Here is a 15,103-nt window from a genome sequence, read left to right as displayed (position 1 = left end):
TCCAGCCCTCTTCTGTTCCTGCTGGGGAGTCCAAGGAACCGCTTCAGTCATCTGTCTTCACTGGAGGGTCAGAGGAACCGCTTCAGCCGTCTTCTGTTCCTGCTGAAGATCCCGGGGGGTAGCTCCAGCCATCTTCTGTTTCTGCTGGGGGTTCTGGAGAACCGCGTCAGCCGTCTGTTCCTGCGGGGGGGTCCGAGGAACTGCTTCAGCTGTCTGTCTGTCTTCGCTGGAGGGTCAGATGAACCGCTTCAGCCGTCTTCTGTTCCTGCTGAGGTCCCAAGGGGTCACTTCAGCCGTTTCCTCATCCTGCTGGAGGGTCCGGGGGGTTCGCTCCAGCTGTCTTCTGTTCCTGCTGGAGGGGCTGGGGGGTCGCTCCAGCCGTCTGTTCCTGTGGAGGGGTCCAAGGAACTGCTTCAGCCATCTGTCTTCGCTGGAGGTTTAGAGGAACCGCTTCAGCCGTCTTCTGTTCCTGCTGAAGGTCCCGAGGGGTCGCTTCAGCCGTTTCCTCATCCTGCTGGAGGGTCCGGGAGGTTCGCTCCAGCCATCTTCTGATCCTGCTGGGGGTTCTGGAGAACCACGCCAGCCATCTGTTCCTGCAGGGGGGTCCGAAGAACTGCTTCAGCTGTCTGTCTTCGCTGGAGGGTCAGGGGAACCGCTTCAGCCATCTTCTGTTCCTGCTGGAGGGGCCGGGGGGTCGCTCAAGCCGTATTCTGTTCCTGCTAGAGGGTCCGAAGGGTCGCTCCAGCCCCCTTCTGTTCCTGCTGGGGAGTCCAAGGAACCGCTTCAGTCATCTGTCTGCACTGGAGGGTCAGAGGAACCGCTTCAGCCGTCTTCTGTTCCTGCTGAAGGTCCCGGGGGGTAGCTCCAGCCATCTTCTGTTTCTGCTGGGGGTTCTGGAGAACCGCGTCAGCCGTCTGTTCCTGCGGGGGGTCCGAGGTACTGCTTCAGCTGTCTGTCTGTCTTCGCTGGAGGGTCAGATGAACCGCTTCAGCCGTCTTCTGTTCCTGCTGAGGTCCCAAGGGGTCGCTTCAGCCGTTTCCTCATCCTGCTGGAGGGTCCGGGAGGTTCGCTCCAGCCGTCTTCTGATCCTGCTGGGGGTTCTGGAGAACCACGCCAGCCATCTGTTCCTGCAGGGGGGTCCGAAGAACTGCTTCAGCTGTCTGTCTTCGCTGGAGGGTCAGGGGAACTGCTTCAGCCATCTTCTGTTCCTGCTGGAGGGGCCGGGGGGTCGCTCCAGCCGTATTCTGTTCCTGCTGGATGGTCTGGGGGTTGCTCCAGCCGTCTTCTGTTCCTGCTGGAGGGTCCGAAGGGTCACTCCAGCCCCCTTCTGTTCCTGCTGGGGAGTCCAAGGAACCGCTTCAGTCATCTGTCTTCACTGGAGGGTCAGAGGAACCGCTTCAGCCGTCTTCTGTTCGTGCTGAAGGTCCCGGGGGGTAGCTCCAGCCATCTTCTGTTTCTGCTGGGGGTTCTGGAGAACCGCGTCAGCCGTCTGTTCCTGCGGGGGGGTCCGAGGAACTGCTTCAGCTGTCTGTCTGTCTTCGCTGGAGGGTCAGATGAACCGCTTCAGCCGTCTTCTGTTCCTGCTGAGGTCCCAAGGGGGGTCACTCCAGCCGTATTCTGTTCCTGCTGGAGGGTCCGGGGGGGTCACTCCAGCCGTCTTCTGTTCCTGCTGGAGGATCCAGGGGGGGTCGCTCCAGCCTTCTTCTGTTCCTGCTGGGGGGTCCGAGGAACCGCTCCAGCCATCTGTCTTTGCTGGAGGGTCAGAAGAACCGCTTCAGCCAGGTTCTGTTCCTGCTGAAGGTCCTGAGGGGTCGCTTCAGATGTTTTCTGTCTCTGCTGGAAGGTCCGAGGAGCCCATCCAGACACCATCAGCGCCACTAGATCCTCCACCGTTGCCTGCAGTTCCACCACCTGCAGTTTCCACACTGTCGCCTGCAGTTCCACCACCTGCAGTGCCACCAACTGCTCCATCACCTGCAGCTGCCACATCTGTGCCATCTCCGTCCTTCACGTCCTGCTCGACTTCGTTCAGCTCCTCACTGTCGCCAGCCACTTTCCAGACTGCTGGCCAGATATCTTCGCCGTCATGGTCGGCCTCCGGACTTGCTTCGTCTGTGCCGCCGCCATCCACGTGGTCAGCCTCCGGATTTTCTTCGCCTGCTGCCTTTTCCATGGCCGCCCGCCGGACCGGTTCAGTCACCTGTGCCGTTGCCACTCTCCTTGTGGTTGGGCCCTGAACTGTTTAGCAATGAACTGTTGTGCTGTTGCCTTCCAGGTTGGTCACCTGAACTCTATGTGAACGTGTCCATGAGCTCCAGCATTTTCTGTGGAATCTGTTTCCTGTTCCTGCTCATCATGTCCTGTGTTTCTCTGGTTATCATCTCATGTTTCTCTCCGCATGTTATAATTCAGGTTTGTTTACTGGGTTTCCCAGTTCAGAGTATTTCTTAGTTCTGTCCCTGCCACCCTTGCTTTTGTTTGTTTTCACCTATTGTAAATAAAGCTCACTAGCATCACTGCCTATGCCTGCATTCTGGGTCCTTCTCTCATAAACTCCACACATCTGCCGTAGCAGCCGTGACATGTTTTATTGTGAAGGTCTCACGTTTCCATGTTCAGTGTGTCTACCTGTGGCGTCATGTTAATTCGTGTCAGTTGTGTTCCCCGTGTGTTCTCACTACCGAGACATTATCCTTCTGTGTATTTATGTCAGCGTCTCCCTCAGTCCTGTATCGTGATCGCCCTCATACCTCACTGTGTGTTCTGTCTGCCAGCCTGTCAAAGAAGTACAGCCCACCCAGTCAACCATAAAATGGCTGATTCCACTTCAACCTACCTAGCACTTCTCATTCTGGAGGCTCCTGGGAGCAGATACAGCCCTGCTTCAACTGGGTAGTGTTTTGATAATCACTGATCCCAACTTCCCAGAGCTTCACATAGCCTGTAGGGAACATTGGCAAGGTGATCCCTGGCAGCCTTATTTGCACTGCAGAGGTTAAAGTGATGGACCATACCTATGGATGACCTGTGAGGTAACCTCATTCGGCTGACTGCTGTTCCGAATGAAGATTTATACAATGGATTTAGTACTGCAAACTTGCTGGAGCAAGTCTGGGGGTGGCTGTTCTGAAGATGTCATTTACCAGCCTGTCCACAAGGGGCAGCTATGTAAGGCAAGGCAAGGCAAGGCAAGGCAAGTTTATTTGTATAGCACAATTCAACAACAAGGTGATTCAAAGTGCTTTACAGAGACATTAGAAACAAGAACAAATAAAAAGCATGATTTAAAATTGATTAAAACAAGCAAATAAACTAACTAACTAATTAACAAACAAACAAACAAACAAACAAACAAACAAACAAAACAGTATATAAAATCAAAACAGATAAAATCAGAACAGTAGATAAAATCAGTAGTTAAATGTAAGTTTTGAAATTTAAGCTTAAAGTGTGGATTTGGTGCTTTATTCAAATGCAGCTGAGAACAGGTGAGTCTTCAACCTGGATTTAAATAAACTGAGTGTTTCAGCTGATCTGAGGCTTTACTGTACAGTGAGGCAAAAAAGTATTTAGTCAGCCACCGATTGTGCAAGTTCCCCCACTTAAAATGATGACAGAGGTCAGTAATTTGCACCAGAGGTACACTTCAACTGTGAGAGACAGAATGTGAAAAAAAAATCCATGAATTCACATGGTAGGATTTGTAAAGAATTTATTCGTAAATCAGGGTGGAAAATAAGTATTTGGTCACCTCAAACAAGGAAAATCTCTGGCTCTCACAGACCTGTAACGTCTTCTGTAAGAAGCTTTTCTGTCCCCCACTCGTTACCTGTATGAATGGCACCTGTTTGAACTCATCATCTGTATAAAAGACACCTGTCCACAGCCTCAAACAGTCAGACTCCAAACTCCGCCATGGCCAAGACCAAAGAGCTTTCGAAGGACACCAGGAAAAGTATTGTAGACCTACTGGGAAGAGTGAATCTACAATAGGCAAGCAGCTTGGTGTGAAAAAATCAAATGTGGGAGCAATCATCAGAAAATGGAAGACATACAAGACCACTGATAATCTCCCTCGATCTGGGGCTCCACGCAAGATCTCATCCCGTGGGGTCAAAATGATCATGAGAACAGTGAGCAAAGATCCCAGAACCACACGGGGGGACCTGGTGAATGACCTGCAGAGAGCTGGGACCAAAGTAACAAAGGTCACCATCAGTAACACACTACAACGGCAGGGAATCAAATCCCGCAGTGCCAGACGTGTTCCGCTGCTGAAGCCAGTGCATGTCCAGGCCTGTCTGAAGTTTGCCAGAGAGCACATGGATGATACAGCAGAGGATTGGGAGAATGTCATGTGGTCAGATGAAACCAAAGTAGAACTTTTTGGTATAAACTCAACTCGTCGTGTTTGGAGGAAGAAGAATACTGAGTTGCATCCCAAGAACACCATACCTACTGTGAAGCATGGGGGTGGAAACATCATGCTATGGGGCTGTTTTTCTGCCAAGGGGACAGGACGACTGATCCGTGTTAAGGACAGAATGAATGGGGCCATGTATCGTGAGATTTTGAGCCAAAACCTCCTTCCATCAGTGAGAACTTTGAAGATGGAACGAGGCTGGGTCTTCCAACATGACAATGATCCAAAACACACCACCCGGGCAACAAAGGAGTGGCTCCGTAAGAAGCATTTGAAAGTCCTGGAGTGGCCTAGCCAGTCTCCAGACCTCAACCCCATAGAAAATCTGTGGCGGGAGTTGAAAGTCCGTGTTGCTCGGCGACAGCCCCAAAACATCACTGCTCTCGAGAAGATCTGCATGGAGGAATGGGCCAAAATACCAGCTACTGTGTGTGCAAACCTGGTAAAGACCTATAGTAAACGTTTGACCTCTGTTATTGCCAACAAAGGTTATGTTACAAAGTATTGAGTTGTATTTTTGTTATTGACCAAATACTTATTTTCCACCCTGATTTACGAATAAATTCTTTACAAATCCTACCATGTGAATTCATGGATTTTTTTTTTCACATTCTGTCTCTCACAGTTGAAGTGTACCTCTGGTGCAAATTACTGACCTCTGTCATCATTTTAGGTGGGGGAACTTGCACAATCGTTGGCTGACTAAATACTTTTTTGCCCCACTGTATTTAGTGCAGATGGATCAGTGACAACCGGTTCAGCCATGCAGTCTCTTGGTTGGCTTCATCAGATCCACAGTTGATTGCTGTTTGTGTTCCTGTGTGTGCATCCAGAGAAATGTAAATTGTAACTTTGCAACTGTTCAGTAAGGCGTGCAGGCTGTGAACAACTTTTCAGTTTCTGATAAACTTTAATGTGCCTTATATTATTGTGTGTATGCATGTGAACCACATCTCTGTGCTGCCTTAAGAAGCAGTAAACCCATCAACTGTGTCATGATTCTTTGTCTGCATTGAGCCTGGGGGAAACATAGGGAGTGCATTCGAACCGATGTGATTATCACCAAGTGTAGCTGGCATGGTAGTTTAGAGCCTTCACCACAATAGCAACACAGCATAATGAACAGGATCCATACTGTCTTAATATCATTCTTTGCAGCAGAGACTTCAGGCTTCAATGATGGCTGCAGATAGAGAACCAGGGAAACTCAGCTGCAGCTTTTCAGACTGATTAGTAGTCTGAGGAGCAGCCCAGAACCCTGCTCTGTCTCTTCTGCAAGTACTGCAAAGGTTCTGTTGAGGTTTCCTTGTGTGTAACGGCACACACAAAATACCTAAATCAGGGAGGACTAGAATGTATGCTAGGGCAGCGGTCCCCAACCCCCGGGCCTTGGACCGGTACCGGTCCGTAAGTCGTTTGGTACCGGCCGCGAGAGTTGAGGCTCAGGTGTGAAATGTATGGTTTTCAGGGTTTTTATCGGTTTTCAGCGTTATTTTGTTATCGTTTTTATCGTTAACTTGGTTTTCCTGGGTCTTTTCAAGTGTGTTATGAATAAATCTTCTTTTTTTCGGTACCGGTACTAGTTTTATTTTGTTGTATTCATCCGCGACACCTTAAAGGCCGGTCCATGAAAATATTGTCGGGCATAAACCGGTCCATGGCACAAAAAAGGTTGCGGACCGCTGTGCTAGGGTGTTACTGATTGACAGTGCATATTGTTACTGAAATCTGTTTAAGCCTGAGCTACAACCAAAATTAGGCTTTACAGAGGTATACTGAAAGGCTACAACTACTAACTAGCAGATTCAATACATCTGCATAAGTGCAGACACCCCAGATTTCAACAATGTATAACCTTAAAGCCCAGAGACATGCCCACAGAACAAGTAACTAAATAAAGAATTATTTCAATTGAAGTCAAAAAAGTGATGAAAGTGGAAGTAAAACTTGGGTTACCTTGTAGACATCATAGGAGTCAATGCGCGTATCAAAACACATGTAGAGGTTGTTGAGCATCTTCACTACTTGCAATGGAGTACAGGACGCAGATATAGAGGTGAAGCCCACAATGTCTGAGAAAAAAATGGTCACCTGGAACCAAAGGTAGAAAAGTAGTTCCATTACTATATAGAATTACTGTTTGTAGTGGAAATATAATAGAAAACATCTAAAAGAGAAATAAAATCTTCAGACGGAGAAAACGAAGTTGAACTTGTACCAGAATTATGGGAAGATAAAACTACAGAGAAAAAAAGGAACATCTTGTGATCCAGAGCGTATGGCGTTATGTGTCAGACATGGTGACCGCAGTGTTGTGCCATGGGGATGTATGGCTGCTAAAGGAATGTGCCACTACTGTTTACTGTTGATGCAACTGCTGAGAAGCAGCAGGATGAATTCTGTAGTATACAGGACTACACTTTCTGCTCAGATTCACCCAGATGCTTATAAACTGAACTGAGTGACTATGAATAACAACCAAAAGCAATTTTAAAGTTTCTCAAGGCAAAGAAACTGTTGATTGCATTGTTGTCAACTCATGAGAGCATGCTTTTCAGTTATTAAAGATGAAACCAAAAAGAGGGAGACACACAAACAAGCAGCAGGAGAATGGCTGTTGTAAAGGCCTGGCTAAGCAACTCAAGACATGAAAGGCAGTAACGGAGGATGTACATAGGTTCAAGACTTTAGGCAGTCACTACCCGAAAAAGAAAAAGTTTACTTGGATATTAGGAAACATTCTTGTATTAAATTTTTTAAATTGCTTACAGATGTTTTCGGATGAAAGATGTCCAAAACCTGTGGGGTTACACTACATATATATATATATATATATATATATATATATATATATATATATATATATATATATATACCCCAAGAAGGGACCGGTCCCATCCAACTACCGACCAATAACCTGCCTCAGTACTACATGGAAGCTCCTGTCAGGCATCATATCGGCTAAGATGAACAGGCACATGGGTCAATACATGAGCGGGACACAGAAAGGAATTGGCAAGAAAACAAGAGGCGCAAAACACCACCTACTGGTAGACAGCCGAGACTGCAAGACCAGACTGACCAACCTGTGCACTGCCTGGATTGATTACTAGAAGGCCTATGACTCAATGCCCCACAGCTGGATATATATATATATATATATATATATATATATATATATATATATATATATATATATATATATATATATATATATATATATATATATATATAATTAGGGGTGCAACGATACTCGTATCGATATTGAACCGTTCGATACAGTGCTTTCGGTTCGGTATGCATATGTAACGAACAATACTAAATTTTTAATTTATTTTATCAACTTTCCTTCTGACGATGCTGTCTGTGTTGAGCGCTCAGTGGCTCTGCGCTCGACAGTGTAGCCTAGGCGGAGTAGTCGAACGCAGATTCACTGAGCGCAGGGCAAGCTAGCGAGACAGAAGTTAAGCTCTCCTTGCAACATGGCAAATTGAACCTCCCCCACCCTCATTCAGATCTGGCATTTGGAACTATTTTGGTTTTCATGTGACGTATGACACTGAAGGAAGCGTGTCATGGACTAAAGTAAAACAGTATGTTGGATGTGCCACGCAATGCTCAATTACATTGGTGGGAACTACTGCGTTAGCGCAGTTAGCTCGTTAATGTGTTGACGCTGTCCAGCCCCACGCACGGGGCGATCCGCGGTAGCTCGTTAACGGAGATTTGCCGTGTTGTGGCGTTAACGTCATTTCAACGAGATTAACGCTGACAGCACTAGTGGGAACACAATAATTATGACTGCACATTTACTCCGACATCATCCTAGTGCAAAGACAAGTGGAAGCAGACAAAAACAACAAGCACGCATGATACAAACTTTACCCGAGTCATTTAGACAGCCGTTAGCACATGATTCTCCTTATGGGGACCTGATATGTTTAATATGCTGCTGAGAATATAGCCCAGAAGAAGCGTATAGTATAGCTTTTATTTTGGAAAGAGCCATTTCTCTGTAATAAACTCTCTTTTCCAAAGATGAGTGATTCCTCAATCAGATACAGGGCTCGCAAAATCGCTAGCCCGACGTCCCGGGGCTAGCGATTTTTCCAGTCGGGCTACCAAAATCTATCTCTGCCCTGCCCGTCGGGCTATCGTAGGAAGGAAAAATATATGTCAATGCTTTTGCATTCTTTCTAAATGTAGCTGGGTAATTATGTCATTGGCATCGGAGAGGACTGTCAATATGTGACATATTGAAATCGTGTTTGAATTTGCGCTTGTTTTTTGCTTTCACTTTAGAAATCGCGCGAACTGTGTATAGAGAGCGACAGCACTGATTGGTATGAGGCTAGAGGCTAAGATCCAGGTAGCACTGAGGGAGGTTAGCCAACTATCGGAGTTGCAGAAAGGCGCGATGAGGAAGGTGCCTAAGAAGTACAGGAAGCTGTCCATCCATTCCTGAGGCCTTGGAAACTGCCAAGCAACGACTCACAGCCTTGGCCAGCCATTTGAGGAGGTACACCAGAGAGATAGAAGACAGGAGAATAAACCAGCTGTTCTCCACGGAACCAGCCAAGGTGTACTCTCAGTGGCAGGGGAACAATATGAGAACAGCACCACCAAGGCTGGAGACGGAACAATACTGGAAGAGCATATGGGAGAAGGACGCAACCCATAACGGCAATGCTCAGTGGCTAGTGGATCTGAGGGCAGACCATAGCGACCTTCCCGAACAGGGTCCAGTAACCATCACAGTGGCAGATATCCAAGAAAGGGTCTCCAGTATGAAAAGTTGGACAGCACCAGGCCCTGACATGGTTCACGCCCACTGGCTGAAGAAGCTGACTGCACTCCACGAGCGCCTGGCAGCACAAATGAACCAGCTGCTAGTTGACGAGAGACACCCGGAATGGCTAACCGAAGGCCGGACAGTCCTGATCCTCAAGGACCCCCAGAAGGGACCAGTCCCCTCCAACTACCGACCAATAACCTGCCTCAGCACCACGTGGAAGCTCCTGTCAGGCATCATATCGGCTAAGATGAACAGGCACATGGGTCAATACATGAGCGGGGCACAGAAAGGGATGGGCAAGAATACCAGAGGCGCAAAACACCAGCTACTGGCAGACCAAGCAGTCAGCCGAGACTGCAGGACCAGACTGACCAACCTGTGCACTGCCTGGATTGATTACAAGAAGGCCTATGACTCAATGCCCCACAGCTGGATCCTGGAATGCCTAGAACTACAGTGGGGCAAAAAAGTATTTAGTCAGCCACCGATTGTGCAAGTTCCCCCACTTAAAATGACGACAGAGGTCAGTAATTTGCACCAGAGGTACACTTCAACTGTGAGAGACAGAATGTGAAAAAAAAAATCCATGAATCCACATGGTAGGATTTGTAAAGAATTTATTCGTAAATCAGGGTGGAAAATAAGTATTTGGTCACCTCAAACAAGGAAAATCTCTGGCTCTCACAGACCTGTAACGTCTTCTGTAAGAAGCTTTTCTGTCCCCCACTCGTTACCTGTATGAATGGCACCTGTTTGAACTCATCATCTGTATAAAAGACACCTGTCCACAGCCTCAAACAGTCAGACTCCAAACTCCGCCATGGTCAAGACCAAAGAGCTTTCGAAGGACACCAGGAAAAGTATTGTAGACCTGCACCAGACTGGGAAGAGTGAATCTACAATAGGCAAGCAGCTTGGTGTGAAAAAATCAACTGTGGGAGCAATCATCAGAAAATGGAAGACATACAAGACCACTGATAATCTCCCTCGATCTGGGGCTCCACGCAAGATCTCATCCCGTGGGGTCAAAATGATCATGAGAACGGTGAGCAAAGATCCCAGAACCACACGGGGGGACCTGGTGAATGACCTGCAGAGAGCTGGGACCAAAGTAACAAAGGTCACCATCAGTAACACACTACAACGGCAGGGAATCAAATCCCGCAGTGCCAGACGTGTTCCGCTGCTGAAGCCAGTGCATGTCCAGGCCTGTCTGAAGTTTGCCAGAGAGCACATGGATGATACAGCAGAGGATTGGGAGAATGTCATGTGGTCAGATGAAACCAAAGTAGAACTTTTTGGTATAAACTCAACTCGTCGTGTTTGGAGGAAGAAGAATACTGAGTTGCATCCCAAGAACACCATACCTACTGTGAAGCATGGGGGTGGAAACATCATGCTATGGGGCTGTTTTTCTGCCAAGGGGACAGGACGACTGATCCGTGTTAAGGACAGAATGAATGGGGCCATGTATCGTGAGATTTTGAGCCAAAACCTCCTTCCATCAGTGAGAACTTTGAAGATGAAACGAGGCTGGGTCTTCCAACATGACAATGATCCAAAACACACCGCCCGGGCAACAAAGGAGTGGCTCCGTAAGAAGCATTTGAAAGTCCTGGAGTGGCCTAGCCAGTCTCCAGACCTCAACCCCATAGAAAATCTGTGGCGGCAGTTGAAAGTCCGTGTTGCTTGGCGACAGCCCCAAAACATCACTGCTCTCGAGAAGATCTGCATGGAGGAATGGGCCAAAATACCAGCTACTGTGTGGGCAAACCTGGTAAAGACCTATAGTAAACGTTTGACCTCTGTTATTGCCAACAAAGGTTATGTTACAAAGTATTGAGTTGTATTTTTGTTATTGACCAAATACTTATTTTCCACCCTGATTTACGAATAAATTCTTTACAAATCCTACCATGTGGATTCATGGATTTTTTTTTCACATTCTGTCTCTCACAGTTGAAGTGTACCTCTGGTGCAAATTACTGACCTCTGTCATCATTTTAGGAGGGGGAACTTGCACAATCGGTGGCTGACTAAATACTTTTTTGCCCCACTGTATATAAGATCAACAGGACCCTGAGAGCCTTCATCAGGAACTCAATGGGGATGTGGCGGACAACACTGGAGGCCAACCTCAAGCCCATAGCACAAGTCACCATCAAGTGCGGGATCTACCAAGGAGATGCTCTTTCCCCACTGCTGTTCTGCATAGGCCTGAACCCCCTCAGTGAGATCATTGACAAGACTGGCTACGGATACCGACTACGGAATGGAGCAGTTGTCAGCCACCTCCTGTACATGGATGACATCAAGCTGTATGCCAAGAGTGAACAAGACATCGATTCACTGATCCACACCACCAGGTTATACAGCAATGACATCGGAATGTCGTTCGGGCTGGAGAAGTGTAGTCGGATGATAACAAAGAGAGGGAAGGTAGCCAGAACAGAGGGGATCAAACTACCAGAAGGCAACATTGCAGACATAGAGGACAGTTACAAGTACCTGGGGATCCCGCAGGCGAATGGGAACCATGAAGAGGCCACTAGGAAAGCTGTAACCACCGAGTACCTGCAGAGGGTCAGGCAAGTCCTGAGGAGTCAGCTGAACGGTAAGAACAAGATCCGGGCTATCAACACCTACACCCTGCCCGTGATCGGATACCCTGCTGGGGTAATAGGCTGACCAAAGGAGGAGATAGAAGCCACTGACATCAAGATAAGAAAGCTCCTTACCATGCATGGGGGGTTTCACTCCATGCACGGTACACAGTATGTACCACCGGCAGATAGAGGAGGTGGCTGATATCCAGAAATCCTACCAGTGGCTGGACAAAGCTGGACTGAAAGACAGCACGGAAGCACTAATCATGGCAGCACAGGAACAAGCACTAAGCACAAGATCCATTGAGGCTGGGGTCTATCACACCAGGCAAGACCCCAGGTGCAGGCTGTGTAAAGATGCTCCATAGACAATCCAGCACATAACAGCAGGGCGCAAGATGCTAGCAGGCAAGGCATACATGGAACGCCATAACCAAGTGGCCGGCATAGTGTACAGGAACATCTGTGCCGAGTATAACCTGGAAATCCCGAGGTCAAAATGGGAGATGCCCCCAAGGGTGATGGAGAATGACTGAGCTAAGATCCTGTGGGACTTCCAGATACAGACGGACAAAATGGTGGTGGCTAACCAACCGGACATAGTGGTGGTAGACAAACAGAAGAAGACAGCCGTAGTGATCGATGTAGTGGTTCCGAATGACAGCACTAGGTGCGGTGACTTCCAAGCTAGGCGAGTGGCTCCAGCAGATCCTGGGAAAAACATCGGAGATCTCTGTCCAGAAGAGCGCAGTCCTAGGAACAGCTAAGATACTGCGCAGGACCCTCAAGCTCCCAGGCCTCTGGTAGAGGACCCGAGCTTGAAGGATTGACTGCCCGCAGGGGCGAGTGGGGAATTTTTTTTTTTTTAATATATACATACTCTATATATCGCTATATGTGATGTTGAGATGAACTGCACTCCTGGAAGTGCTTACAAAATGGGTATTATTAAAACCTGATTCTTTGATCCCCATAACAGAACAGAGAAAACCCAACTCAGAGTGGTCAAAACATTTTATATTTAATTCAATCATCTTCCAGAAGAGAGAGCCTTGCACAGCCCAACGCCAATTGCAGAATCCCTAACATTAGAATCATAAAATGTGTCTCATATAGGTGTTATTTTGGTACTTTACACGTCACACAGTTTCAACAGCTCCTAATATGGTACAAGTTCCTCTTTTCTGTCTGGCTTCCCGTATTTATTAATATGCTTGTATAGCTCTAGACTAACTTCCTGTTTTTCAGTCTGGCTTTAGTAACCCCCAAATTACATTAATCCACTACAATTTTGGATGCATTAATACTGTGATTTGAAATGTCCTATAATTCAAATAGAACATCCAAAATGTATCCACTGATTGTGCAAATTGTCTTTCTGAAGTTGTAACTTTTATTAAATTGTCCTTACAGCTTATAGTCTGTAAGGACAATCAGCATAGAGCATACAAAATGAACGGTCAAGTCTCCAGTTCATGCTAATAAATAAGTAAATAAATAAATGGAAAACACCAGAGTGTGAGGTGACAGGGGACACTTTAGTGTACAGTGGTTCCTCGCTATAATGCAGCCTTTCGCGGCCTCGCTGTTTTTTTAGGTGCAATTTTCCATGCTTTTTTTTTTTTTTTTTTTTTTTTTTTACAGTGCATTGTGTTCTGCGTCCTGATTGACAATGGTCTACAGCCAATCAATCTTGTGCCGTGTCTCCTGTACAGTACAGAATGCGTTCAGCTTGTCAAATTTACATAAATCTTTGTTCGCTAGCAGTGTGACTCTGAAGTGCTGTACTGTATGTTTGTAAGCTTTCTCCCCAACAAACACAACAATGTTGACAAAATGGTGTGTCAAAGGCACCTGCGGTAGCACCCAAAAGGCACAGGAAGATTTTTTTTTTTTTTCAAAACAGTAGGGCAGGGTTTTTTTTAAAGATGTTTTCTAAGCTTTCTCTTTTTGTTTATGTCTTCTGTGATCTTTGGGGCTTGTTCTGAATTCTCACAAGAGGACAGTGTTGGCCAGGTAAATGTAGGTAATAGGACTGGGACTAGCCAGGATGACTCAGCCAGGACTGGTGTCCTACACCACCACATGTGTGCTGCTTAGCTGTCCAGTCCACTCAATACGGCTGAGGTATGAGGTATGTACTGTATGTGTGAACGAGAAGCTGTACGTTTTTTTAAATAACCATATGAATTATACTGGTGTTTCTGACTATCGCTCATTGTATTAGGGTCATTTAGAGAACTGTTTGCTCCCATTGATCTTTCTTCTGCCAATTAATTTTCATGGTAATACGATAACATGACATTGAGACTAACTGACGACTGTTTCCTCTTTTGTTTACTTACAATTATTTTACATATGATTTGACAGCGCATGATTTGTCAACTTCTATATTCTTCCCTCTCTGATATGTTAAGTTTGTTATTTTAGCCTAATAATGTCCTCCCTCACTAACATCTCTTTGAGCCTGAAAAGCCTCTTCTTCTTCTTCTGGGTCATCTTTTGGCTGTTCCCTTTTGGCGTCACCACAGTGGAGCATCTCCCTCCATCTTATACTACCTGTGACACACCAACCATCTTCGTATCTTTCTTTCCTGTAATATTCTCGATATTCACAAGCTATTGTGAAGAGCTATTTGTGTATATGAGCTATTTGTATATATTAGAGCTATTTCTTATATTTTGTAACTTTGGAATATATTGTATTATTTAATTTAGTTCAGTTTGTTACTGTTCTTATTGTCTGGGAGCAACTGTAACCACATAATTTCCTGAGGCATTAATTCTGATTTCATGACAAGCCTCCTCTTTGGTCTCACTCTTTTCCTCCTGCCTGGCAGCTCCATAGCAGATCAACATTGGTCTTCTGCTTGACTATCTCCAGATCTGCATAGAAATTTCATTGTCCTATATTTGGAAGATTGCTTTTGAAATGTTTAGATTGGTTTTTTTTTGTATATTGAAAGCTATGTCAATGATTAAACATGAATATATAAATAATTATTTGTGTGATCTGTAATTTGGAACAGAAAATGCAAAACATGAAAAAAGTCTTAGTATTGGCTAGTTAAAAAATGTTTTTTTAATCAAGCAGTTTAATTGAGTTAGTGATACCAGGAACCATAGTAGTCCATGGTCACATTGAAGGATCCCTGAAACTGCTGGCTAAGAAAAAATGGGTCCCGACAAAACGGTGTTCCTGTCTTTGGGAATGCATAGCAGTGGCAGACATGGGCTGAGGCTCACCTGCGGCTTGGCAGCGTGCAGTGGGGTCCTGCA

General features: G+C 46.2%; 1 protein-coding gene across 1 annotated transcript in view; it reads right to left on the bottom strand.

The window, feature by feature from the left end:
- LOC146611177 (uncharacterized) overlaps positions 1 to 15,103 on the bottom strand; it is a 42,615-nt gene that overhangs the window by 11,387 nt on the left and 16,125 nt on the right. Inside the window, exon 3 of the mRNA XM_085345014.1 lies at positions 6,380 to 6,514. Within this exon, the coding sequence (XP_085201140.1) occupies positions 6,380 to 6,514 (135 nt within the window). The remainder of the gene's footprint in view (positions 1 to 6,379; positions 6,515 to 15,103) is intronic.

This window comes from Diplotaxodon limnothrissa, linkage group LG20, assembly GCF_057381915.1.
Source record: "Diplotaxodon limnothrissa isolate DT_005_m linkage group LG20, D_limnothrissa_male_GT1.1, whole genome shotgun sequence".
In the NCBI taxonomy this organism is placed as follows: domain Eukaryota; kingdom Metazoa; phylum Chordata; class Actinopteri; order Cichliformes; family Cichlidae; genus Diplotaxodon; species Diplotaxodon limnothrissa.
Note: the sequence above shows the minus strand (reverse complement) of the source record. Positions and strands in the feature narration are given on the sequence as shown.